General features: G+C 38.5%; 1 protein-coding gene across 7 annotated transcripts in view; it reads right to left on the bottom strand.

Annotated features, from left to right (window-relative positions):
- The window catches only part of LOC5576890, a 167090-nt gene that overhangs the window by 9523 nt on the left and 130560 nt on the right, over positions 1-27007 (bottom strand). For 5 of the 7 annotated variants that reach the window (XM_021847678.1, XM_001662940.2, XM_021847693.1 and 2 more), the window contains exons 5-13: positions 14013-14109; positions 13046-13955; positions 12685-12982; positions 12465-12628; positions 12193-12285; positions 4307-4522; positions 4069-4251; positions 3413-4007; positions 2244-2749 (exon numbers count right to left, since the gene is read on the bottom strand). In XM_021847678.1, the coding sequence (XP_021703370.1) occupies positions 2244-2749; positions 3413-4007; positions 4069-4251; positions 4307-4522; positions 12193-12285; positions 12465-12628; positions 12685-12982; positions 13046-13955; positions 14013-14109 (3062 nt within the window). The remainder of the gene's footprint in view (positions 1-2243; positions 2750-3412; positions 4008-4068; positions 4252-4306; positions 4523-12192; positions 12286-12464; positions 12629-12684; positions 12983-13045; positions 13956-14012; positions 14110-27007) is intronic. The other 2 variants (XM_021847718.1, XM_021847709.1) reach the window with 1 other exon arrangement.

Raw genomic sequence — 27007 nt, 5'->3', positions numbered from 1 at the left:
AGCACTAATGCCGAAATGGGTGGATTGTATTCAAATAATTAATAATTATTTACCAGGGAATTGTTCCGAGAATTCCCAGGTAATTTCTCACTAATCAATCACCACCAAAACAACCTCCGAAACCATCTTTCTCAGATGCGTTCAATTTTTTTCACGAACGATGGCAACATAAATAAAAACAAATATGACACCTCTGCTTCATATTGATAATGCACAGCGAACTCACAACTACAAACATGACAAAGAATATTCTTCCAGCCGTGTAGCCCAAGGGTGGAGGGCGGCTGTCAACTGGGAGTAAAATTGAAAAGCCGCCAACCTAAGTCCAGAACCAGTTTTAAGGCTTAACGCGGAAAAGTAAAAATATTTATTCGCGAAACTTCAGCTAATTAATGCGCTTGAAATATATTGTTTACAAGGCGTTGAATACGACGTGTTACTGCAGTGCGCAGCTGGCGATTTAATCAGAAAATTATGCTCAATTAATAAAAGAGACGATTTTACGAAAATTGATTACGCCTTCACCATTGTTTGGTCGTAGTTTTGTATGGTTGTTTACATTTTAGAACCAGCTACACGTTGGGGTAGCAATAAAGAGCCGCCAGTACCACCCTTGGTGTAGCCACCGGAGAGCCTCAAATATCGATGCCGACGAATTTTTTTGACAGCCCGGTTACTTCCTGGTTTGAGCCCGGGCACGGCACGGTAGCTTTGATGTGAATGGTCAAGAAAGTAATTCAAAGTAATCCGGTCGGGCCCCGGACGAGTCCCGGCCCCGGCCCGGCACCGCGCAAAGAGAATAGCCCTTTAATAGCCCCCAGCTTTCAGGTTTCACAATTTTAAGAGTCTATGTTTTTCATATGGCTGCATCCACAAATTACGTAACGCTCTAGGGGGTCCAGATTCAGCTTTGTATGTTTTTCCTCGGTTCGATCAGCGTTTTCAATGCAGTTTTGCTGATGATCGATTTGTTTTTTACTGGAGGAGCGTATACCAAGCAACTTGTTTTGTAGCTGTTGGATCGAAGTAGTGAGATCTAGGAACTGTTTGTTGATCGGCTAGATGTCAATCGTGTGAGAAAGAGTACCGATGTTGTACTTTGGAATCAGATTTCCGCGAATGTTACACTTTTCACAATAGTACCAATACTTAACAGTTTCCTTAACGACTTTTTCATTGCAACGGTCGAGTATGAGACCAGCCCTGACATCTATCATAGCCAGGCTTCCGAATTCTCACTCACTCTCACGATAATGGATTTATCCCTCACAGCAATTTTCAGCGATTAGCTGCCTTGCGATATTATCCGTCCACAAAACAAAGCGAAAATAGATAATTGCACATTTCCGCAGCTGTGAGAAGTTTGTTTTCTCTTTTTCCGATCCATGGAGAACTTTTCCTGTATGCATCGCTACAAGCAGCAGTTGCTTTTATACACCAAATTAACCACTCCTTTCGTCAAGTTGGTGTGGTAATATGGTTAGCGTGCAGGCATCACGGTTATTTTTAACAATGTTCTAGGTTCGAATCCCGTCGCCGGCACTAGTTTTTGTTTATCCACATAGTGATAATTCTAAGGAGCAGTTAGTGAGCGAAAATATGATGGAGTGAAAAATATATTATCCCCGGAGTGATTTTCGGTTATCCACCATCGTAGCTCCAGGGAAAATTAGTGCGACCGATAAAAGATGTTCACGTGAGGAAGCGAAAAAAGCATTCTCCTTACGTGCGAAAAATCGTAGATTTCGCATCATTGATACGAAAATTCAAAACCCTGATCATAGCATATCCATCCGATTGTATCGCTATCATTTTTTGTTGTTGTTCCTTTGTCTCTTCTTTTTGATGGATTTTCTTTGTTGCATATGAGGGAGATTTGCGGAGAACCACTAAATGCTAATGCAAAACAAAGATTTTTTTTCACAAACTCAAACATTTTTCGATGAAATAGACTAAATAGGTAATTATTTTCATGAAATGATGAAATTATGTGTTTCTCTTCAACATTTCTCCTTTTTATAAGCCTAGGCTGTGAAAGCCAATCTGAATGCACATTTCTGTAAAATCTGGGGATCTCGGTATTTCCCAAGATAAGCTTCAATGTTTGTGCTGAATCCCGGGACAAGCCAAAATGGACACGTTTTACACTCATTTTGTGTGCTATTCTATCTCGATGGTCCATTTTAATATCGAGTTATGGAGAGTTGCCTGTATATCATAATCGGTATAAAAATAACACTTACTCGTCATCCCAGGGGCACACGGCGTTCCCCTTCTTTTCGCTACTGTCTTCCTCACTTTTCTGCTGTTGAACGCCATCCTTATCCTTTCGTTCTCGACGTTTCCTGCGCTTCACCTGATCCTCGATGATCACTACGGTTGCCCCGGCGGACGCTTCCGGTTCCTGTTCCTGTTTCTCCCGGGTGGTCACGTGCACTGTCACCGTTTCGGTGTGATCGGTCTCCGTTTCCGGTTCGTCATCACCGGGATCCATCTCAACTTCGGCCAGCGGTGCGATAGACGGTGCAGGCGTAGGAGCTGGGGCCACACATCCCGGTGCCAGATTGTCTCCCTCCATCAAGATGTCGTACTCGACCTGCTCCAGCGAGGACTGATTTGGTTGGGAGAGAGATTCGGAGAAATTGTCATCTTCCGCCAGAGGAGACATATCCTGGGGCGGTTCTGGCATTCGGTGGTACAACCCGGGTCCGATACCTTCTTCATCATTTTCCTCGCTGGTAAAGTATACCTGTAAATGAATGCCGGAATAAAAAATAGATTGTAGATCATATATATTGTTTAGCAAGAATTGTCTAGTATAATCAGATGGATTTTCCTTTAAAAAATCTGGAGCGTCTGTACTCCATGTTAGGAGCGGCACACAACAGCGTCTATTCTCCATGTCAAGGGCAGCTGTTCGATCATCTTCTATGTGTCAAAGAAGGACTCTAAACTAAACTGTGCTTATGGTTCTCCAAAAACCAAGCTCTATCAGAAGATCAACGCACTCTGCAATGGATTTGTGCCACGAGCTGAGATGTGCAGAAATAAGGATGGAAGTATCTTGAAAGACGAACGTGAGATGATAGAAAGGAGGAATCAGTACTTTGATGAACAGTTGAATGGCGCTGACAGCGCAGGCAATGAAGGTAAAGACAACGGAGGAAATACCTTCGTCATTATTGTGGACAATGGAAATCAACCAGCAAACACTTTGAGGGAGGTTAAGGATATCATTTACCAGCGTAAGTACAATGAAGCTGCTAGTAAAGGTGGTAGCGGAGCTGAACTTAAAAAGATGAGGCCGCAGAGGCTGGCCATTTGTCTGCACCGGTTGATAGGCTCAATTTGGTAATAGCTACCGGAGGAATGGAAAGTTTTTCCTAAATCAATCACGCCCGAATATTCTTACCTCCTCCACTTCCTGGCGTACCTCCTGCTCGTCGTCGAACGATTTCTCGCCGCTGGGTTCTAATGATCGTTTTCGACGGTACTCCTCCTCCGAGGAGTTGTTCGCAAAGCATACACTGATTGTGGGTGGCAATTTTTCCCCTCCCATTACTTCACTTTTTTGAGCTCCAGCGGCGGTGGGCATTGCCTTGGTAGATTCAGCGACATTTTCTTCTGTAATATGTTTTGTTTCTTCTTGCTTCACACTATATCCCACTGCAGTAATGTCTGTTTGTATTGTGGCACACACACAAGTACGTTCATTGTTTTTGTTCACTTGAGCAGTAGGTTTATTCTGAACAACACTGTTTGCAGCAATGCTTGATTGATCTTGCTCTAACTCCGACACACTATCTTTCTTTATCTTGACTAAATTTTCCTCCGATACGTTCGGAGTTCCCGTCGCATCTTCCCGTTCCTCGAAGCTAGTTGACAGCGATCCTTGCGATATATTCCGAGAGTAGTCCACAGAATGCTGCTGTTGTAGTGATGCACTGCTTCCAACGGTTTCACTTCCAGCTGAGTTCGCACGTATGGAAAATTGTAAATCGGACAACCTGAAAAATATGGATCAGAGTAAATCATTGACATGAATCTTTTTTTTTTCGGAGTGCCCACCTCGGTGCAATTGTCATGGAAGCTCGTCTTTGTTCCGTCACAACCGGTACCAGCCGTTTTGTACTGTGAAAGTCGCTGTCCAAGGTATTCTGCCGAAGCCCACAAGATCGCTTCATGCGTTCCGAAACTTCGCTGATATCGGTGGATGAACGGATGGCATTCAGAGCTTTTGTTTTGCTAGAACTGAGAAGAAATGCATTTAAAAACTGTCCTTTAAATACTCCTTCCAGAAAGATACCTGTCTGAAGGTAGTTTTGCATCGCCATCATCCCAAGGACAAACGGATACAGAAACAGACGATTGAGCTTCCTTCTCGGCAGCCGCGGATTTCTTTTCGACAGGGACCAAAGCTTTGGAGGTCGGTGGGGAGTCCCACGGGCAAACCGAACATGCGCCGCTAGATGATTCCACGGCTGACTCCAGGGTCGTACTAAGCGGTTTGGAGTGTACTTCCCTGCAGTGAAAATAATAACAGATACCATTGGAAAACTTGCTGTAGAGTAATTCCGATACCGAAAGCAGAGGGAACGGAGGACAGCTCCATGGTATGCGAAGAGCACTCGCATACCGGACTTAGAGAAGTGTTAGTGTTCAAAAAATGTAAGTGTCAGAGGGAGGCAGGAGCTAGATATGACAGAACTTCAATTTGGTGACCGGGTACAACATCAACAGTAGAAAAAGGACACCTTTCAAACCGGTTGTTTATGGAATTTTCATCAAGATGGGTTAAAACAGCGAACATCAGGTGGAGCGAATGCGCATTATGTGTTCAGAGAATGTGTTGGAAAAAGATAAGATAAACACTGGGCAACATAAGAAAAATATGAGAAATAAAAGTAATAAGATAGCTAACACACTAACAGATTTATGAGACGTAAATCTAGAGATCAGTATAACGATGAACATTTTAAATACATATACAGTCACCCCACAGTTATGGATCAACAAAGGGTCATCTTTCTTACCAACATATGATTAAAAATCATGGTGACGCTGTACAAAACAAAATTAGCTCCCTGGCACTGCAGAATATAGTTTTTTTTAGAATACACATAAAAATTCCCGGTTATTTACGAAAAAGTATCGATTTCGATAGAAATTTCAAACGATGTCCACCCCACATATGTGGATCAGTGGGATAGGAGGATTCCTATTATGGATGAAATTGACTCATATTATGGATCAGACACTATAAAAGCAATTTATCTACGAGGTAAACGAATGGTGTGTTAGTGAGAGCATACGTTTTGGCGTTTGTTTCGGAATCGTCTTATCTTTGATTCATAACTGTGGTATGGTTTTCAATTCCCCACAGTTATGAATCAACGCTTCTGGGAACACGGTTGACATTTTATTTCCTACGGACGGATAAAATATGCTTAAGAATATTATAATTGATTGCGAAGCTGTACAGATATATGGTTCACATAGGTAAAATGTGCTCTGCATAATTGCAACTCTATTTGATGAGATATTCCTGTTTTAATCTAACTGTGATCCATATCTGTGTGCTATCAATAACTGTGGGGTGACTGCATATGTATCTTTCAATCCATACCATACATTAGTATAAAGGGTGTCGTATTATTGACATGTTCAGTACCGTAAAATCGGGTGTAATTGATCAGAAGGGTGAAATTGATCATCGTATCACACGATTTTATTTATCCGTAATGGAGCACAAATATCAATGTAAGCTACAGTTAATGAACGTTGCTTGTCGTAACTTTTGTAGAATTGTGTGTTGTGAAGTTTTTTGCGTTAAAGAATGTTTATTACTATGAAAATAACGTAACATTTCAAAATCATGCACGGTGCAGTATTGACAAACAGCTATGAACTTCTATTCATAAGCAAGAATTTGAACATGGTATAAACCTGAAAGTTTGTGAGGATGCTTGAGATATATCCCCAAACCAGATTTCATCACCAAAACTCGTACCAATTAGCTCATGTGGTTGAAATAATTGAGTTTCTGTTAGATATCATTGAATTCCTTTGGAAATTGCATACATTTAGGCGTTTTCCGCGTAATTCTTGAAATTTAACTGTTCGTTATTTATATAAATATTGCATTGTTATGAATTTTACAAGCATATTCGGATTCAGGGAGCTCAAATTTATCATATAGAGTTGTTTTGGAAACTAACAATAATGGCATTGACAAGTGATCAATTTCACCCCGAAATGAGATCCTCTGATTTTTAATTTTAGAGGTATTTGTTAACACTAAAATAACATTTGTTAGAAAATTTCGGTACATAAGTCGATGAGGCTCACCTTCGTACTTGTTTTCCTACATTTAGTTGTTTGGCATTGTTAACATTATTGAAAACAGACTAGAAAACCCGTCAAAAATGATCAATTTCACCCGAAATTACGGTATTTCATGAATATACTTTTTACTAGATGAAAACCTATACGTTGAGCTGAGTAACAAATAACTATTTCGATTTTGTTTAGCTAATATATTTATTTACGTTTTGAGAACGCTTAGTTAATGACGTACAATTCATTTTAAACTTCATTGAATTCATGAATTGGTAAAGCATTGCACTTGGAATAATCCGCGTCATCAACTTAAAGCCAACAGAGCTCTATGCCCTCTTTGTTACTATTGAATTCCATTCCATAGGTTTGTTGTAGGATAAATCGAGATAATGTGCTCTAACGGGGCGATACAACCCACATCATAGGTATTGAGGCTTCATTTACACGTAAATATGATTAGGTACATAACTTAAATATGTAAAATAAAATATGTTGAGTATATTAGTTCTTTAAAAAGTATAATCAATCAATAGAAATTCAAAAAATATAAAAAAGTAAGAAATTGTTTCCGAGATACAACCGCCAAGTTGACGTTGGATAACGTTAGCTTCTTCTATTGCCTGGCTTGAGACCGTCTCGAACTTATGAAAGATTTCTACTGATAAAAATCCAATCAATTTTCATATTATTTGTTGCATGTCAATTCTGACCTATTATGGACATTGTGTGTTATTATTTTGTTGGTTCGGTTAACACTTCAACACCGATAGAATGCGGTCGGTAATTTTGTGCTTCCTAGTTTCCTTGTCAATCCTTGTTTTCGATGGTTTGCTCATTCCTCCGATGGCTATTATCAAGGTTGTTGGTCGACGATTGACTGATGCGCGCGTGAATTTGAATGACGAAAGTATATAAGATATCGCTCAATGATGTCTGTTTCTATTTAGCGAATAGGGAGTCGTGGGTTCGATCCCCACCGGAGCACGTGGTTTCTTTTCGCAGTTTCAATTTCATGCAACCAACTTTCAAACGCCAAATACACAGTATTTTTCTATCAAAACACATCAATGAAAACATTCGGATGATTCTGCCCGCTTCCCGCTGACGAGATTTTCGAGTCAGAACAAACAATATCGCCAAATATGTCATCAATTCAAACGAACACGCCTCAAAATGCGATTGATTTGGAGCTACCGAAGAGATTCACCAGCAGTGCTTATGGGAAAATTGCCGAACAGAATGAGGCTGCCGACAATAGTCACACTGCCAAGGGATGTTCGCAGCGTTGTAAAAACGTTTCCAAAAGCATTTTGACAAGTCTATCGATGTGAATCGATAGAGGATTGAGCAACGTATAAATGTAAACAGGCAAACACGGAATTTGTCTGCTGATGCCCAAGAAAATTACAAAAGAAGCGCGGCATCGGCTTAGACTGCCGAGAATACGTAAGTTCCCCTTCTTTTAGAACGTATTTAAAGTTTTTTATGAGTTCAATTGTAATTCAAGAAACATACAGTTTTGTATAACGACTCAAATGTGACTCTTTCACTATCATTTTTTGAAGTATTTGACGATAAATTCCTATTGTAGAGTCTGTAGGCTGGGCCGGTCTTTAGTTTGGGCCACCACGATATGTTCCATTTCTTGAAAGAAAACTTCGGATGTTTTTTATGACATATGTTTTTTATAACATATGAGTAGTAGTAGTATGGGTGCCACGAAGCCGCCTACATCGACATGATTATCTGCTGAATATTATCTTCGAAATTCTTTCTTTCTACATTTGCAATATGTGACCAGTTTATTGAAGTCTGAAGAACAGGATTCTACGGAGCCGGCTACCTCAAATGTCAGTACTATGTTTCCATGACGGTAGATATGGTTTTGGGAATTGATTCACTCTTCGATTTCTTCAGGAATGGACGTCAGACTTCGTTAGCAAAACGACCTCCAGCACTCAACTCATTTGTATTTGGTTGGATGGTTTGTGGTGAAGTATCGGTCCCCAATTACCACCAATTTGGCTTAAAGTCGTTTGGCATAAATCCGTGTGGCATAAAGTCATTTGGCATAATGGTCATTTGGCATGAAGTCGTTTGGCGTAATGGTCGTTTGGCATAATGGCCGTTTGGCATAATAGTCGTTTGGCATAATTATTCAGAAACCAAGAATTTCTCAATTTTTCGTTAAAATGTTTTTATTGAATTATTCTTGGACATCAGGCTTGTTTTGGAGTCAATTGGTACAAAATGACATTTTATTCAACAATCATTCGCTCTTGAATATATTAAAGCATATAAAAAAAGTTATTGCTAATAGTATTTTACCATTTTTCCAGAAACTACCCTTTTTTCAAATATGAATTCTTCTTTTGAGTTTCGCTATTGGAACAAATTTTTGCACTGAAGATTTTTATATATTTAGCATTTAATATTTTAATCGTTCTATTTTTTTTTATCTAAATATGATGTAACCATAATTAAAGGTATGAAAACTATTGATTTAAAATTGCAATAAATTTCTCCTTCTTTTAAGCATAGGCTGTTCTTTGGAGCTATATTTTTAAAGTATTTTTTTGTTTTCAACTGACAAAAGGGCGATAACAATCGATAACATTGATCTGCTCAAATTATCAGCGAAAAGAGAAATCGATTACTGCAGTTACTTCGTTGGGTTGTGCTACTTTTCCCCGAATTTTGATTCTCCGAATGTCGTTTTCCCGAAAGCCAGTTCCCCAAATATCCCGTTTCCCCGACTAGCCTACTTCCCCGAACTGACCATCTAATATGCACCCTTCTTTATTAAATTGGCGGTTCTTTCGAGTTTGACCGTCTTCAGCATTTTTACCAACACGTGAATAGCCGTGAATGACAGAATACTTCCTTTTTTGACTGTTTGTCGTTCTTTCTCGTCACCACTTTTCGGGGAAACCAGTCATTCGGGGTAATGGCATTCGGGGAAAAGTACAGCACAATCACTTCGATGATTCTGATCGCACTTTTTTCGTGTCGTTTCGTTTTACTATGCCAAAATAATTTTTGGCGTCCATTCTTCTATTGGTTTAATTATAAATTTTGCCTTCTTTTAAAAATAGGCTGTTCTTTATATTTATATTGTTTTAAATTTTATTATTAAATAAAGCTAAATGTTAACCATTTTTATATTTTGCTGTTTTATCAATTCTTGCCAGACGTGTTGTTAGAATGATAATTACTTTTGAAACTGCCAATATTCAACATATACTTTATTGGGGCAAACGCGTGATCTCCTTCCGAGATATGCTGAAAAAAATATTATTTCAATCACAAACTTTCCCTTCTCTCGATAATAGACGGTGTTTTTGATGTACATTTCCAAAATTAGAATTTAAATTAAACCGTTGAAAAGTTTTGCCACAAACTTTTTTTTTTTCAAGATGCGTTGTTCATTTGAGTTATGCTGTGAAAAGATTTTTTTTTGCGTTAGAGCGTTAAACATTTTAAACGAAAAATAATCTGCTCTCGTATATGTATATGCTATTTTTGTATTAAGTCACATTGATAGATCTTTTGGATAGAGCTTTTGATATTTTGCAAAATAAATTCCATTCTTTTATCAAGTAATTTTCATCGAGTGTTACGTCCAGACTGGGACAGAGCTTGATCTGCAGCGAAATATTCTATGAGCGTTCTCTTGATGCTTAACTGCGAACTTGCTTTGCGAATTTACTGTTTTCAAATATGTATATCGCAACAAGCTCAAAGATACTCTGTGTTCTGAGATGTAGAGACCCGTCACGAGTTTTATTTAGTAATGCTCTCTAATGTCATAACAATTTTTGAAATTCTTAGCTTGGAAAATCTCTGAACCTACCAATTTTTTTTGCCACGGGCTCGGTGGTGTTGATCTCGGTAAAAGCTTCAAAAATGCCGATATTTATTTTAAGTCTATTATTATGCCAAACGGCCATTATGCCAAACGACCATTATGCCAAACGACTTTATGCCAAACGGGGTATAATCCTCCAATTAGTCGCTGAACATTAACAGCAATGTGTCGGCTTCAGAAGGTCTAGAGGAGTTGATGACCCGATTTTGGTTAATCCAAAGGGGCAATCGGCTGACTCGTCTACTCGTTGAGCAATACCACGAACGACTACTTCACGCTGTACCTAAGCTGCTGTTGTTCATCATTCGGTCGAAATACTGGCCATTGGATGGAAGAAGCATCGTCTCCATGTTGTTCATCGTTGCCACTAGTGCTTCAGAGCCAAACCATCTCCAGTGAAGCAGTTCATGGGTGAGCTGCCTGCTGAGCGAGTCACGATATCGCGCCCATTCTCCCAGACGGGCGTAGACTTTTTCGGACCAGTTCACGATAGGCCAGGTCCCAGACGTACGTACCGCGGTGTACGCCTTCGGAGCCATCTTAATCTGTCTTGCGACTAAGGCTGTTCACATAGGAGCTGGTCTCCGATTTATCGGCGGATCGGCTCATCGAGGTGTTACGATGGTTTGTAGCAAGGCGAGGAAAGTTTGCAGATATATTTTCGGACAACGGCACTTTGTGGGTTCCCGGAACCAGTTGTAAGAACTGCTAGTTTTATTGGAGGACAAAGACCACATGATCACTTTTCACGTTCCAGTAACGTTCAAACGTTTTATAGCATGCAAAGGCTCATTTTCATCGTTCATCAAATTCTGGAAGTGGAGTTTCCACCTGACAGCCACTATTATTTTATCAATCAGCAAATTAAAGTCTCGATAATTGCACATGGCGGGCACTACTGGTATGGTATTATGCCGCGTGCCATTGACCGTTGCACAAAATCTCATGCTATCTCGAGCTTCAGCTACAACACTTTCTTCGTGCTACCTTTTATTGCGGTGGATTAGCTTTTCTTCGGCTCTCGCTGCCCTGTACAGCTCTCTGGTCTGACGGGTACCGGGCACAAGTGTATGGCTTCTGGCGACATGAGCCTCTTTACGTGCCATAAATTCTTTTGTTCTCACGACTTTTACTGTGCGCCGTGTGTTGGTGCTGTTTCGCTCTCTCTCACGGGCAACTTGAAAACAAGGCGCACAGTTAAAGTTAAACGTTTTATAGCATGCATAAGCTCATTATTCACGTATGTCACAATCTGCCGACCTGGCGTTCTTAATCGAATTAGTCGTTTCAGGTCCGTCGTTGACCAGTACCAGGGGTTTCAGGGAATAATTATAGATATTGCTTATATAGCAGCCTGATGATGGTGAAGATAGGTAACGAAACAGTTCGAGGATCGTCTCTCTATTGTAGCATTGTTGAATAACATGTAAATACATGCGTTTGCTCAGTAACAACAATCTACACATTGGTTGCCAATGGCTTTTAGGGCAAGATCATAAATTATACGGAATTTGATGATAACATATTATACTGTTATGATATAAACTCAATTTTGAGTAAAATGTTTAACAACAGATCTTAGACATCCACATGATAGAGATTGTAGTGTGCGTTAAATAAATTACGTCGAAATCTGTTTTAACCAACGATAGCATAATGAATTTACCTAAGCGTACATGGCTTCTACTTAATTACATAGATAAATAATATATAACATCAATGAAGCTGTAGTATTTTACATAAGTAACGTTTGATTAGCCAACTAAAGCTGATAAGATTAGTGAACACAGAAAATAAAGCAACAAAACTTTGCGTGTGTGTGATGTAGCAGAGGAGGAGCATGTAACAAAGGGGACCACGGCACAGCATTATCGTCCAAACAGTTCCAAGTGGGTCCAAGTGTGAGCCCAGTCAGTTGAAACAATAAACCAGTGATCAAGTTAGTAAGAAGAAAAAAGTGCCCAAACGCCCGGAGCATTTCTTACTGCTGTCCGATTCTCTGTTCGTCGTTACGTTCAACTGTTCCCATATGTCCGACAAAGCCACCGGAAGGCATATCACCTCTGTAGATCGAGACACTAAGAGAAAAAATAAACGGAAAATAAATTCAAAAACAAGCTCATAACACTGTTCTACCCGATGCGCATTAGACACGAATCTAGCTCGATGATATTCTGTGTTTTGCTGTTTGAAGAGTATCGACTTGACTTTCAAAGGCGATTTGTCGCTTATCAATTATTTGCTCGTATTCACTTACCTGTAAGGAATATCGCTCAAATTGCTTTGGCTATGAGAATGTGGCACTTTAGTATTATCCTTAACTCCACAGACAGCTAACTCATGAGCAGACCCAGACAAACTTCGGTCACTTCCCCGTCTTCTAGAAAGGCTATTGACAGCTCCAGTTGCTTGAGAGGTGGGCTAAAATGGATTTAGTCAGAACATATTTTCTTCATTTGCAGTAATTACAAGCATACCTGAGACAAAAGCGAAGGATTTGGAGCAGTTGCTGTTGAGCCTTTCTTCTTTGCTCCACCTCCGAATCCGAAGAAACGCTTTTTGTGCGATGGTTGAATTGCGTTCGCCATTAATGTTTTGTAGTGTTCAGAGCGAACAAAACGCGGATAGCAATCCTTTTTCAGCAACAGCATATAGATATGCTCGGCAGCAGAGTCAAAAGCAAATCTAGATGGATTTTTCAAACCCTGATGGACCTTTTCCATTGTTTTGCCATCGATGTTGATTTCGCAAGGGGCACCAGGTTCCAGAAATTCCCTTAAATTGTAAAAAAAAGTTGTAAGAATGGTATTTAATTCAGAATGACAAATCGGAACATACTCGTAAATATCCCTAACTTTTCTTGATATCTGCGAGTGAGACGACCTCCGCAAGTCATTCACCGCCATCCAAAAGCGGATATTCTCATGCGAGTATTCCTTTTTCAGATATGCGGTAAACTCTTGTAGTCCTGTTGGATCAGACACAACCTCTTCAATTGAAATACCCCAACGCTTAACTCGCTTCTCAGTTGGCACGTCAACCAACGGATTGTTCATCTGCCAAAAGCTCACATCTTCGGTGACCCAAGGATTAGAAGGTAGCGGAGGCTGCATCATTGGATCGTACTCGCTGAATGTTTCGAAATACGTCACTAAGCTTTCGCACGCTTGGGACATCTTGACACGGTTCCGTCCAAGAGAGGCCTTCAAAATCTCCACTTCACGCTGCCAGTCTTCAACCGTTCGTTTTCGTGGTTTTCCTTGACGATCACGAGATGGAATTGGACACGGTTCCATAGGAGTAAACTGACCTGGAGGCGGACGATGAACTCTCCAATACGCTCGTTCCTGAGAGTCTCCAACAATTTTATCGCCCTTCTTCCGCTCTTTAGCCAATCGCACCTGCTCTTCTGCTTGCATTGTGATGAAATCCCACTTGCCTTTGAGATTCTTGTGCAAACTGGCCATTGCTTCGGCTTCGTAATCCTCCAGTCCATGCCGTTGCTTATTTCTTAGGGATCGCTTCGTCAAATAGATTGCATATTCGATGTTATCCGGTGCTTTTTGCTGCCACGGCCAATAGTACGGCGTTTGAAAGCGATACAACGAGGAATCATCTTTAACTACTAGTGTTTTGGAATCCGACACGGGAAAGAAATAGCCATGCATACAAAGTTGATTGCTTATGTTCAGCGCTTCCGATTCTTCGATAACCAACCGTTCCATCAACCATTCGATGAGATCGTAACCTTCAATAAGAAAGGTTTTTAAGTGAGAGTTTGATTATGGTGAGTGTGTATACTTACCCATGAAAGCAGATGGAATCGAAGTGAGGAAAAGTTTTTGACTACGCACAGGAACTCCGGATTCAGGATCTTGCATTTCACGAACCAGTCCTTCCATCTGAAAATCGAAAAGAGAACAATTAGGAATTTGGAATGGTATGGGCTTCATTTAAACAGAAGCTAAGCTAAATTCAAACTCGTACGGCAGTATACTTTCTTACATTAAAAGATTTAAATCGCAATATTATTCGCACAGTTTTATCACAACTCCTAAAAAGCTCAAAATTTGAGAATATGTGTCGATTTTCACCATTGGTGATTTGATGTCGGAGATACCATGACCCCACAGTTATGGATCAAATAGTGTGGAGTCCAACCTATAAAAATCAATAAAACTACATTGAAAACGTAAAATTGTAATTTAAAAGCACGAATTGAATCGTTTCCAATTGGAACCTTAGTTAGTAAACTGTTTAGAGTGTAATTTTTACATAGGATTGCATAAAAATTAAAAATTGTTTCGGTATCTGAAAACCATATTATGGATCAATTTTCATATTATGGATCAAATTGTGACATATAACGGATCAGTGCACAAAATCAAGAGATTTTCAACTCAATGCATCTGTATTGCATAATTTGGCGAAAGTTAACAATGTGTCACATATTACTGCAAAAAATAGCAGTGTTAGAGCTGAAAACAAGGGTGAAATTCCATTTTTTTTGTGATACTGCATTGTAGTAACTGAGACATGAACTGTTTTCGCTCCACACCAAGTTTTCCACCTATTTTTGTCTGCTAAAGAATGAAATTTACTAACCTTGATGTTTTATTAGCTTTATCCTTAGTGCTATTGTCTGAAAATGTCAAATACAATGCTTAAAACGGCAGAAATCTACATTCTTTGGAAGTGATCCATAACCGTGGTAAACAATCATTTCCTAGTTCATATTATGGATCACTAGTTAGAAGTGCTAATATTCGATATTTAGAATCAACAATCAAGAAAAATGTTTTCCAAAGATGAATTTATACTAAATCGAAGCGAACGAGCATGTTTTATGCTATAACATTTGAATGTTACCACCTGTGGGAGCTCATGAATGCTGACGGTGCTTCTTACAGAAAACGATCATATATTGATAGCTGTGTGGAACCAACTAAGCATTTGTCAAAAACACAGTTATTTAGCGGTTGAATGTTGTGCTTAACATTACAAATGGTAGAAGACAAATAGTATAATATGGGAAAAATATGTTTTACGTCAACGTTTATGTTTTGAGCGAGTTATCCGATATTGAATGCCAAAGTGGTCCGTCACTGTGGGTGATCCGTAACTGTGTGGGCATGGTAATTGGGGGACTGGCGTGTGAACACAATCCACGAAAATATTGAGCTCCTTAAGAATTTTTAGCATTTGGCATGTCCTCATACGCACCGAAATCTGGTACTGCTTCGGAACTTTCAAAATGATTTAATTCGATTGTGAAGTGAAAACGGGTGCCAACGTTTTAAACTCGATTTTTGTTTATCGATGAAACAATTATGCTCGCTGTCCAGTATAGGATTTGAGCCCTAAGAGCGATTAATTTCTTCGAGAGGAACATATCGAGATTTCTTTTGGTACCGTAATCCGGGAACAAATTGATCACTATTTTACAATTTTGTGTTGTGTTTTTCGACAAAACCAGTACTCCATTGATTTTAATCAGTTTATGAAACTGATTTTTCATGAAATAATATTTAACATACGATAAAAATAGTTTTAATACCAAAAAATTAAAATGACTCATTGGAGCGAAATTGATCACCATATCACAAAGCAAATTTTAGAATTCAAAATTTCCCTGTCTACCAAATTTGGGTCTCCTGAATCTAAAAATGATGTCAAAATTCTTATAACTCGAGTATTTGATCAGTTTATTGCAAAATAAAACTTTGAAAATCTGCCTAATACGCCTAAATGTAGGCAATTTCCCGTGAAATTAGCACATTATTCGAGATTAAACGGTTTTATGAGCAAAAAACTATATCTGCTATGCTATATGATATCAAAAATATGTTCAGTAGTTCATACTTAAGCTCACACATAATTTTGAACACTCAAAGCTAACATGTAGGCATTGCACCAGTGGATTGTTTGGCACAGACGTTTCCAACTGTATTGCTTACACCTTCAAAAACTATGAATATTTTTACGCAAAACTGACCCTAATAAAAATGAAATAGTTCGAAATCATCATAAGATATCTATAAACTAGAAAACATTGAATGTCTGTTGTGCCAATGAAACCTTCAGCATCCTTGGAAGGAAATGTTTTTTGGTACCGACCTGATCAAATTCACCCCATTGATCAATTTGCCCCCGGATTACGGTAATCCTTTTCGGACAGCGTTTTGAAAATATAAACTTCTTAGAAGGTCACGTCCTCTATCTTTAATTTACTAAACATGGTTGAATCCACGAACAAAAGGAAAAGTGAAGCCGCTTTCTTCCAAGGGTGAAATGGTTAATGTTGATAATTGCATCGTAATGAGTAATCAGTTCAATGCTCTAGACAAATTTTCCAAATACCCAGGGGTGGAAAAAATCTTGAAATTCACTCTACAGTAGCCAAGCAAAGCAAATCATAGTCAGCGAAGCCAGTGAAACTCACGCCCATCGCTGCTGTAGACAATGGGGCTCTGCACTGTTTTAATTTTGTATAGGATTTTGACGTTTACTGGCCTTGTTGTTTACTAGTTTTACTAGACTGATTTCTGTGCAGAGCCCCATAAGCTTTGAAAATAGCAAAACACCCGTTGCTAAGGGTAACCCAAAATTACTGTAGAAAAATGTTCTATTTCCGGCTGCATTTCCCGCATTTAGAGCCTTCAATGACACTAACGATTTAGTGGATTCATGCACCCAATAAAGGTTACTTCATGAGATTCACTTTTTTGAACTACTGTACTGAGAAGAGCCACGAGACTTTCTCGAAATTCAAGCCTACTACTTTTACCATTCCCAGCACTGCAAACACCAAATCGAAGCAGCCTCTAGCCCAGGCTTTTTGTGTCGCCTATCGTGATCAACTGTTCCGAATCTGGGGAATTTAGGCAGGAGATCTTGAACTTTGTAAATGGCTGGGCATGGTGTACCATTGGTACCTCGCGTACCTGCAAGACTTAAATAGATCCCGCTGTGCGGTCCTTAGCCTCTTGCCCAGCAACTCCTATCCCTACCTCCGCGCGGTACTGACCGGGGTACGAGTAACCTTAGGTAAGATCGGGCAACCAACTCCGGTGGGAGCTCTGGTCGTATGCTGACAGGAGATGGAGGGTGTGCTTTTTCTTCTGCAAACGTTGAGCGTCTGTACTTCATGTTAGGAGCGGCTCACAAGCGTCGGTTCCCCATGTCAGAGGCGGCTGATCATCGTTCGAGTGCCAGAGAAGGACTTCAATCTAAACTAACTGTGCACTATGGTCCTCTGAACATTTAGGGGGAATGGTCCTCTGGAAATCTAGGGGGTTGGTGTCATGCACTGCAAGCCATCCGTAATAAATCAAGCAACGAATAATCAACGAGAGAATACGAACCGGGGCAATCGGCGAAGATTACAGCGACGTAAAGGGACTAGCGATTGGAAGCTCGGTACGTGGAACTGTACATCTCTCAACTTCACCGGGAACACACGCATACTCGCCGCTGAAGGATCGAGGATTCGGCATCGTAGCGTTGCAGGAAATGTGTAGGAAGGGATCAATGGTGCGAACGTTTAGAGGTAACCATATCATCTACCAGAGCTGTGGCAACACACACGAGCTGGGAACAGCTGTTATAGTGATGGGTGATATGCAGAAGCGCGTGATCGGGTGGTGGCCGATCAATGAGAGAATGTGCAAGTTGAGGATCAAAGGCCGGTTCTTCAACTTCTGCATAATAAACGTGCACAGCCCTCACTCCGGAAGCACTGATGATGATAAAGACGCTTTTTACGCGCAGCTTGAACGCGAGTACGACAGCTGCCTAAGCCACGGTGTTAAAATCATCATAGGTGATCTGAACGCTCAGGTTGGCTGGAAAGTTCAGCGCATACCGGCTGACGGACGAAACGGCTTACGACTAATTGATTTTGCCGCCTCCAAGAATATGGCCATTCGTACACATTAAGCTCTTACGGTGAATTTCACCGTAATCTCAACAGCTGAACAGTTTGGTGAAATAAAACACCGTAATTCCGTCGAAATTTTACTGTAAAAATTTACCGTACTCCGTTGATTTATTTCACCGAGCTGTTCAGCTGTTGAGATTTTACAGGAATCCGTAAAATAATTTAAGTGTGTAGCACCTACTTCCAGCACAGCCTTCCATACCGATACACTTGGAACCACAGCCGAAACGGCTACAAAAGAAATGGATTCCATTCATTCCATTCCATCTTGCTGGTCTTGTCTGGGATAGTTTAGGATCAATTGGTGATCATTCCGTACAATATAGTCATTCATGAGAGCTTTTGATTTTAAAAATCTTTCCCCAAAATTCTTCCCTGGTTCAAATATTTTTAAATCATATAATTTGTTCTGCACTAAGATAAACGGGTTTTATGGGAGCATTGGCTTAAACTTAATGCACTCAGGAAAGCTAGTGTTGTCAAAAAGGTGAACAAATCGGAAGATTTGGTTTTGTTATTCTATTTAATGAACTAAATTCGTTCCGTTATGTGTTTAATTATATTTTCACTGGAATGAATTGTTATGATAAAGCCTGTGGTTGATCAGTTGTACTGATGTAGAAATCGGTAAGTGATAGGTGCCTCCTTTCATGTTCTGATTTACTCATAATTATAATCATCTGATGATTGGCATTATGATATTGATAACCATACGCAGCACGCTATGTCTGAACAAGCAGATTATGCAAATCGAATGTACCTCGGATTTTTTTTTCCGCTAGAGATCAGTATTTGGTCTATAATTTCATAATCGGTGATATTTTTCCCATACATTTTGTGTGGGAGGAATGCGAATAATGCTAATACAGGAATTAAAAAATATCAGTGATGTGTAACAGTTTCCAAAATGTGAAAGTACACTTTTCAGTCTTTCAATTTTGAGTCGATTCCATGCTGGCGACCAATAGCACACATTTCATCTAATGTAAAGACATTTCATACCATTGCGCATCCAGATGAGGAAAGCGTGTAGTGACTCGCCGCATCCACTTTTAATACTGTTTTGATTACCTTATCATAAAGTTCCTCGTTGATGAAAGAGAACATCTTACCACTCAAATAATTAGAACTCGTGTTTTTCTGTCGTATAAAACTTTTTGGCTATTAACGTGTCTGTAGAGGTAGGTGTAGAGAAAGACGCACAGAAAATTTAACTACAGTCAATTCGAAACCGGTATACAGGTTAATGGGAGCGTGTAAGTATCCATAGTGAATTATGCCGGAGACGTGACCGCAATAATATTTTTTTTACTCGTAACTCGAGACAAATAGGCCAATGGTGATTATGCTACCAGTTCCTTATGAATAAGATGTTGAAAATTTGTTCCCTGTGGTATTCACTATGTAGAATACATAAGTACGTCTTACGCTTCTTGCATATAATACTATGTACATAATTTGCTAAAAAATCTCTCACCTATAATTTTTACATTCGAGAAATCGCGTTTTTGTATTCTGTATATCTGAGAAGGAAAAACCTCGGTTTTCGTACACAGCATCGGTGTGGTGTTTCTGGCAGCGTTGGCAAACCAAGCGACGAGCGGAACGTTGAACGTGTAGATCGTCTCTGTTGCTTCGAATTGTTTTGGAGTCTTCTGAGCGATTATTCCTTTAACAATCAGGAATAATTGCATAGAATCCTACTATTTACCTAATTTAAGCTTGCTGAATACATTGTACTTTTCAAAACACGTCAAATTTTTGAGTGGCTGTTGAAAATGCCGAATTTTACAATTCAAGCTATCTTACATGAAGGTTTACCAGCTTGCATGGAACATCTTAATTTAACACATAATGCAAGATAGTGGATGTGTTGTGAAAAATAATTTTGAAACCATCAGCTGTTTTTTGATGCAATTGTAGTTGCCGTTACATTATCATGAAGCTACAATCCGTATCTGCTTACGCCGAAAAGCACTATTTTATTTCGGTCCCACAATAGCAGAACGCAGTGCCAGTTTTGAATCAAGCGATGGCGAACGACAAATTCTGTCGAAAATGCTCTGGGAGAGTTGATTTGAGCACCGATCTTTTCACCGTCTGCGAAGGAGAGTGTGCATGTTTTTTTTTCCATGCAGTATGTGTTGATCTGACTGAGGATGTGTTGCAAATCATCTCCGGCAATATAATCTGGATGTGTGACCAATGCAATGCATGATAAGTTTCCAACAAATGAGAGGCAATCTTCAACTCCATTCTAAAAATGCTGAAACGGTTTTATCGAATACGATTGAGCAGGAGATGATGACGTTGAAAAGCACGGTAGCAGGTATCATGCAGACGCTATTGTGCATTCGGATGAACTTTAAACCGATGCTCATAAGAGAAATGAAATATCACCGAAAGTTCGCCGAAGTTCGGCGTCGGCATTCTACCGAAGTGCTACGCCGACAAAGGCAATCCTTATGCGTCGGCGAAGCACCAAATAAGAATGCCGACGCCGAACTTTGCCGAAGTTTTGACTGCCGAACTTCTAATTGCCACTCGAATTGTCAATATTATCCCCGGAGATTCATCGAATAGTTTGAAATCATGTCACTCAACACTGAAATCATTTGACGCACATTTGGACGAATCGGATGCATGTGTTACCAATATAGATCATATGAATGGAGATGATAATCTGCGATCATGGTGCTCGACGGACAATACCGACTTCTCGTTGTTTCTGTCGAGTATAGACGTGAGTGTCACCGAAGTTCATCGGATGGTTGCTCGTTCTCTTCGAACATCTTATATTGATTGGATCGACATCGTTAAACTGACATCGAACTGGAATGGTCGCAGGGCGCTTGATTATCTTTCGTTCAAGGTAGTTCTCGATCGAAAATATAAAGCTCGTGCATTAGATTCATCAACTTGGCCGAAGAATGTTAAATTTAGAGAATTTATCAAGAGGAACAATGATAAATGGAGACATTAATAAGCTTAATATGTACGTTGATGATTCCCTGTTTGTTAATTGGTTAATGATTATTTTATTTGTGATTTGTATTGTGTTTGTTACTGAAATAGTGTCGGAATGAAACGTTTGTACCTTATAGTTTTGAGACATTCAATAAGACTAATGAGAGTCAGTTGGATTAAACAAATAAAGATAAAGAATACTTATCAACAAAGTGTATAGCACTTTCAAAGCACAACTGTTATTTGTTGACATTTATTGAAAAGTATTGTATTTTGCCATACAAACGATACGAAGAATTTTGTATGGAGACTGCAATCATGCTGGAAAAGTTGATTTAATGCAAATTTCATCGTGCTAATTAAAACAAAAATAACAAGTAAAGCACAATTCAAAGCAAATGTAATTTTAACATATGGACAAATGGATCCTACCGCTTACGAAGTTTCAAAATGCAGTGTTGCCAAATATGCAAAATATGTCTAGAGGATGGAAATTTTATAATGATTTTGTGGTATAATCTCTTCAATAAAACCTCCGCAAATCGATGCTCCATCACTCAAAAACGACTTTTGAAACATTCTGCAAGCAATAATATCATTAGGTAAACTATTTAAAAAAAAAAAAACAATAAAACCAAACAGGAAAGCTTTCATTTGGCATACATTGTGGGCTATTCATTAATCAGCGTCTCTTTTTTCCTTCATCTAAAGTTTGGTGATATTTATAGATACATCCTTAAACGTTTTACCAAAAACCACATTGTTTGATTCAAGTAAGTTATTTCGCCCTTCACCTTCGCCGATCGAGCAGGAAATTTTCAACCCATAATGTTAGTCCTCTCGAAAGTTTATCCATCACCATCGGCACTGCGGTTTCAGAAGGATAGCCCTACAGCTATTAAATGTTTTAATCCTTCGAAGCAAGTGCTTTCAGCTCAGAAATAACTTTGTTCAACAAACTGGTAGGGATTGCTTCGTGGGTTTATATTATTTTATTTTAAAACGCGTTGGAATTATAAAATGAGCGTATCATATAGGAGTAACATGAACCGTATATCTTAAATGTCAGGAATGTCGAAGGGGTTGAGGAATATTTGCGAAAGACTTCAAGTGTCGCAAATTTGACGCAAAACCCGAATCAATATTACAAATTTATGCTTCAAACATTATGAAGGACATTTACTCTGCTACCTGTTTTACAAGGGGTAGAGTCAGAGACGAATAGAGACATAGCCACTGCAAGGAACATGGAGGTTTTTTATTTCGTCTTTGATGGAGTGAAACGCGAAACGATGAAGATATATTTATTTCGCGGCCAAGTGACGGATCCACTGAATAGTTCGACCTTTTTCAACTTACACAAATTAGGTATGTGGAATTGATTGTCCGCGCTGCCTTTGCCCGAAGTGTTCATTTGGCCAGTAGGAGACCCTAGAAGAATGTTAAAACTAACTTACTGGATAAATTCTTACAGAGACTCTTTAAGAATTTCTGCAACCATCTTTTGATATGTTTTCGAAGAAATCCCTCAAGGAATCTGACAATATGTCCTGGAGAAGCTCAAATCAAAAAAATATATGTAAATTCCTTCAAGAACTCTTCGTTATTCCGCCAAACCTAACACCGCCACTTTTAAAACAAGCAGAAGTTAATTCCAAGGGATTCAAAGATTCTTTCATGAACAGATATAGTAACATACAAAGAAATTTTCCGAGGATTCCATCAAATACTTCTCTTGATTTTCGTTCAGAATTCCTTTACAGATTTTTTTCGAGATGCAGCTTGTTATGTATTCAACACCAATACATTTTTTATCAAACATTTCGTCTAAAAATCTTTTTAAAATCATCATTTTATTCATGTTAATCATTTCATTAATCAACGGACTAAGTAATAATATCTTAATATCTAATAGTACACGTTTTAAAACATCCAACATATGAACATGTCAACACTAATAGCTTTCGCAAGCAATAACATACAAAAAAGGCCAAATTAGGAAGCACTTGAAAAAAAAAACGAATTAAATCTCGTATGGAGCGAATGGCTTACTTATGATAGCATCGAAATATTTTTCTAAGCTTACTCTTGAAAGTTCTTCTGGAATTCCACTATACATTCAGTCATACCATGAAAAACCGATCAAGTGGATCACTGAATTCCGTGAAAGTTTGTTATTTTGTTCCTTATCCGAAATAAGGATACACGTGTTTTTGGATTTTTTTATTAGGGTGACCATTTCCAAAATAAGGTGACCAGTAAAATCGTGATTTTGCAAAATTTTTATGTTTTCAAAAACTATAACTTTTGAACCGCTTGACCGATTTTCAATTTTCTTGGACGACATGAAAGCTAAATATTATTACTTTTTAAGAAAAATATAAAATTTCACATTTTTTTTTCATAAAAAAAACTATAATTTCCGTTTTTTCTTCGGGATCAAAGGACTATTGCTGTTCTCATTTTTTTTCTTGAACGTTCAGTAAATTTTTCGTTCACTGTCAAATTTTAAGCGATGTATTTTATTTTTATTTTTTTAAAAGAATATCACTACTTTTGAACAGCTCATTCGATTTCCAATCTTTTATGGAATTAAAGCTAAAGATTTTAACTTTTCAGAAAAAATATAAAACTCTGATTTTTTTACATGAAAAAATATAAAAATTTCCTAAAACACAAGAATTTTTTTCATATGAAAATGTTTTCTCAGAGTTTTATATTTTTTCTGAAAAGTTGAAATCTTAAGCTTTCATTCCATAAAAAAAATATTGGAAATCGGTTGAGCTGTTCAAAAGTAATGATTTTTGACAGCCAGTATTGGTAGCAAAGCTCAAAGCTTTGAGCCAACCCTTTTCAAGTAGAGAAGCAGGTAGAATACAGGACGCTTCGATGCTTTACTGGTTCCCCTATGGCTTGCTCAATTTTAACCACCCTATTAATTTCAATCTTGTCGCTCCCTTGCGACGCCTACCCACCTATTCATTTCAACATTTGTAAAAAAAAAATCTTCTATAGACTCCCTTTTCCATTGAGTCACATGACCGATATAGCCATAACAAATAATATAAAAACAATCACGGTCGATACCTTCTTTGAAAGTTTTAAAATTTTAACTAGGATGTTAAAACGTTAATAACGGACTTCTGGCAAATAAAGCCTTAATCAGAACATTAACTTTTAGAGTTATTTGGGAAATCTGCTCATATTTCATTGAATATTTAGAATAAAAATAAGTTTTCTGATAAGAAGAGCCCTATTAGACTAAGGCTCCCACAATTATTGATCTGACTTCCTGGAGTAATGCCCGAAAATTTCTAAGTTTCTCTTCTTCCGTGATATAGGAGCTATTTCTACAAGAGCATTTCTATCTGTAATTATTATATATAATGCTTTCGTCTACATGCTTGCGCACATGGCGTCCATTTACATGAAATTTGACCATGGGAAAACCAATCGAATGTTTTACATGGGACACTTAAAGTTTTTAGCCTGTTTCATAATGTCATAATGCTGTAAATGTTACATACTCATACACAATTTGTAGAATATCCATACAAAAACAGCGTTACGAGGAGAGGTTAGGTGTTAAAAAAAGGTTGTTTACGGCGTTGTAAATTTGTTGAACCCTTGGCGCAAATAATGGACTGCAACTAAAAAAAATCTTAAAGGATCCTTCTGAACAACTTTTTTTATTTCACCCTTATAGAACTTCAAATCAAAATTCTTAGGTATATGATCTTTGAAGGATATCATCAAGTTTTTCGCATAAAATATGCCTTATTCTTGATGAAGGGCTGAAGATGTCCAAAAAAAAAAACATCATAATTATCAAAACTTTTTAGGTTTTGTCCGGAGTAGCTTCTTGAGAGTTTTATGATTGAGTTAAGCAACCTCTTTTTTAGAAGTTTGTCTTGAGTTCAGTTGTTAACCATGTTCTAAGTGGTAAAACATATAATTTCGTAATTATTTTCAATGAATATAATGCTCGAGATAAAATTTCGAAAGGACAGAAGTAAAAGACAATAGATCAAAAGGACAAATTAGGGACAAAAATTTTAAAATTTTGAACCAAAAGAATGAAAAAGAAATCTCCAACTTTGCCAATCATTTTTGATCTTTTCTCCCTTTGACTATTTATCTTTTGACCTTCTGTTCCTAAACTATCTTCTATTGTGACGACTATGTACTCGATTGTCATATCAAAATTGCTTTCACTAAACAGCAGATATATCCTAGGGAATATCTCTTACTTAATATAATCACTAGGACCATCTTAATCTTGATCAAAAAGTAAAATGATTGCTCTCTGCCTATACCAATCATAATAACACGTAACCTTCGATATTATACTCCCTGAACTTTTGCCACCATTGCCACGATGATCCTAACTCGTTTACACTGTAGTCTAGTACCACTCCAGTGGAACTATTGTTGGTATAGGTGTGAATTCAGCGCCATTGTATACCGTACACAAAAATGTGCTGCCGTTCTTGATAGTGCGAGTTGATGATGTTGTGAAGATTTCTCCAAACTAATTCGGATAACTTTTGATTCGATTCTGACTGTGTCGCCGAAATTTAGTCATTGACTTGGCTACAACCACTAACAACTATTGGTACACCAAGTAGAGCGATACCTCAGCATTTCCTATTCAGACGTTGGTAGCATCATTACATGCAAGGAATAAGTAGTGAAATCTCAACAAAGTTGCGAAAGCAGCATTACGAGTTAATCGTAAATTGGGAGTTCAGTGCGCATCGTACCTTCGTGCTGTGCGTACACGAATTCTCTCTGCTCTTGGAAGTTTTCTTAAAAACTACCTAAAGCAATAAAACAGTACTTTTCAGTGCTACAAAAACAGTACTTTTCAGTGCTAAAATTAAAAACGGTACTTTTCAGTGCTACTAAAACAGTACTTTTCAGTACTATTTTTTCTACTATTGATCCCTTTACGATCCTTGTTTGGACCCGTGCCTTCGATTTTTCGTTGGACCCGTTGGCGAAAGCTAGCGGTGGTAATCCTTCTTGGACACCGTCTAGGGAAAAAACCTTTCGAAGGTCACGTCTTCTTTCGTTTATTAATTAAACATGGTATCAACAACAAACAAAAGGAAGGGTGAATCTCTGAATTCACTACTTCCTTCCAAAAAAGTGGGTTTTAAAACTGTCACTACACGTGGCAAGAATGGAAGAAAGGACGCTTCCCCGGAATGCGAACTTTCTTCCAAGGGTGAAATGAATAATTGTATCGAAATGAGCAATCAGTTCGATGCTCTAGACAAATTTTCCGAACACCAAATCGAAGCAGCCTCTAGCCCAGGCTCTTTGATTCAAGTGAGGAAGCAAAGAGTGCCGCCTATCGTGGTCAGTTGTTCCGAATTTGGGGGATTTAGGCAGGAGATCTTGAACTCCATTAGGGGAATCAAGGTTTCCTTCCAAATCGCAAAGAAAGGAGACTGTCGCGTTTTGCCGGAAACTCTTAAAGATCGTGAGCTTCTTCTCAAACATCTTGAAGAGAAGAAGCACAAATTTTTTACTTATGACGACAAAACTGAACGTTTGTTCAAAGTTGTCTTGAAAGGTCTCTCAAGTGACTATAAATCACCTGAAGAGATCAAAAATGGAATAAATGATTTACTTGGATTTTCCCCAGTCCAAGTAATCATTATGAAATAGAGAACCCAATCTGGCATTGTTCGGAAAGGGCTTTCTCAAGAATTTTATTTAGTTCACTTTAACAAAAAAGAACTAAATAATATTAAAGCTTTAGAAAAAGCAAAACTTTTGTTTGATGTCCGTGTGACATGGGAACATTTCCAGAAACCTGGAGGAAATTACCAGAACCCCACTCAGTGCCGTCGGTGCCAAAAGTGGGGTCATGGTACAAAAAATTG

The sequence above is a fragment of the Aedes aegypti genome, chromosome 1 (genome assembly GCF_002204515.2).
Source record: "Aedes aegypti strain LVP_AGWG chromosome 1, AaegL5.0 Primary Assembly, whole genome shotgun sequence".
NCBI classification, from domain to species: Eukaryota; Metazoa; Arthropoda; class Insecta; order Diptera; family Culicidae; genus Aedes; species Aedes aegypti.
This window is presented reverse-complemented; position numbering and strand designations above follow the sequence as displayed.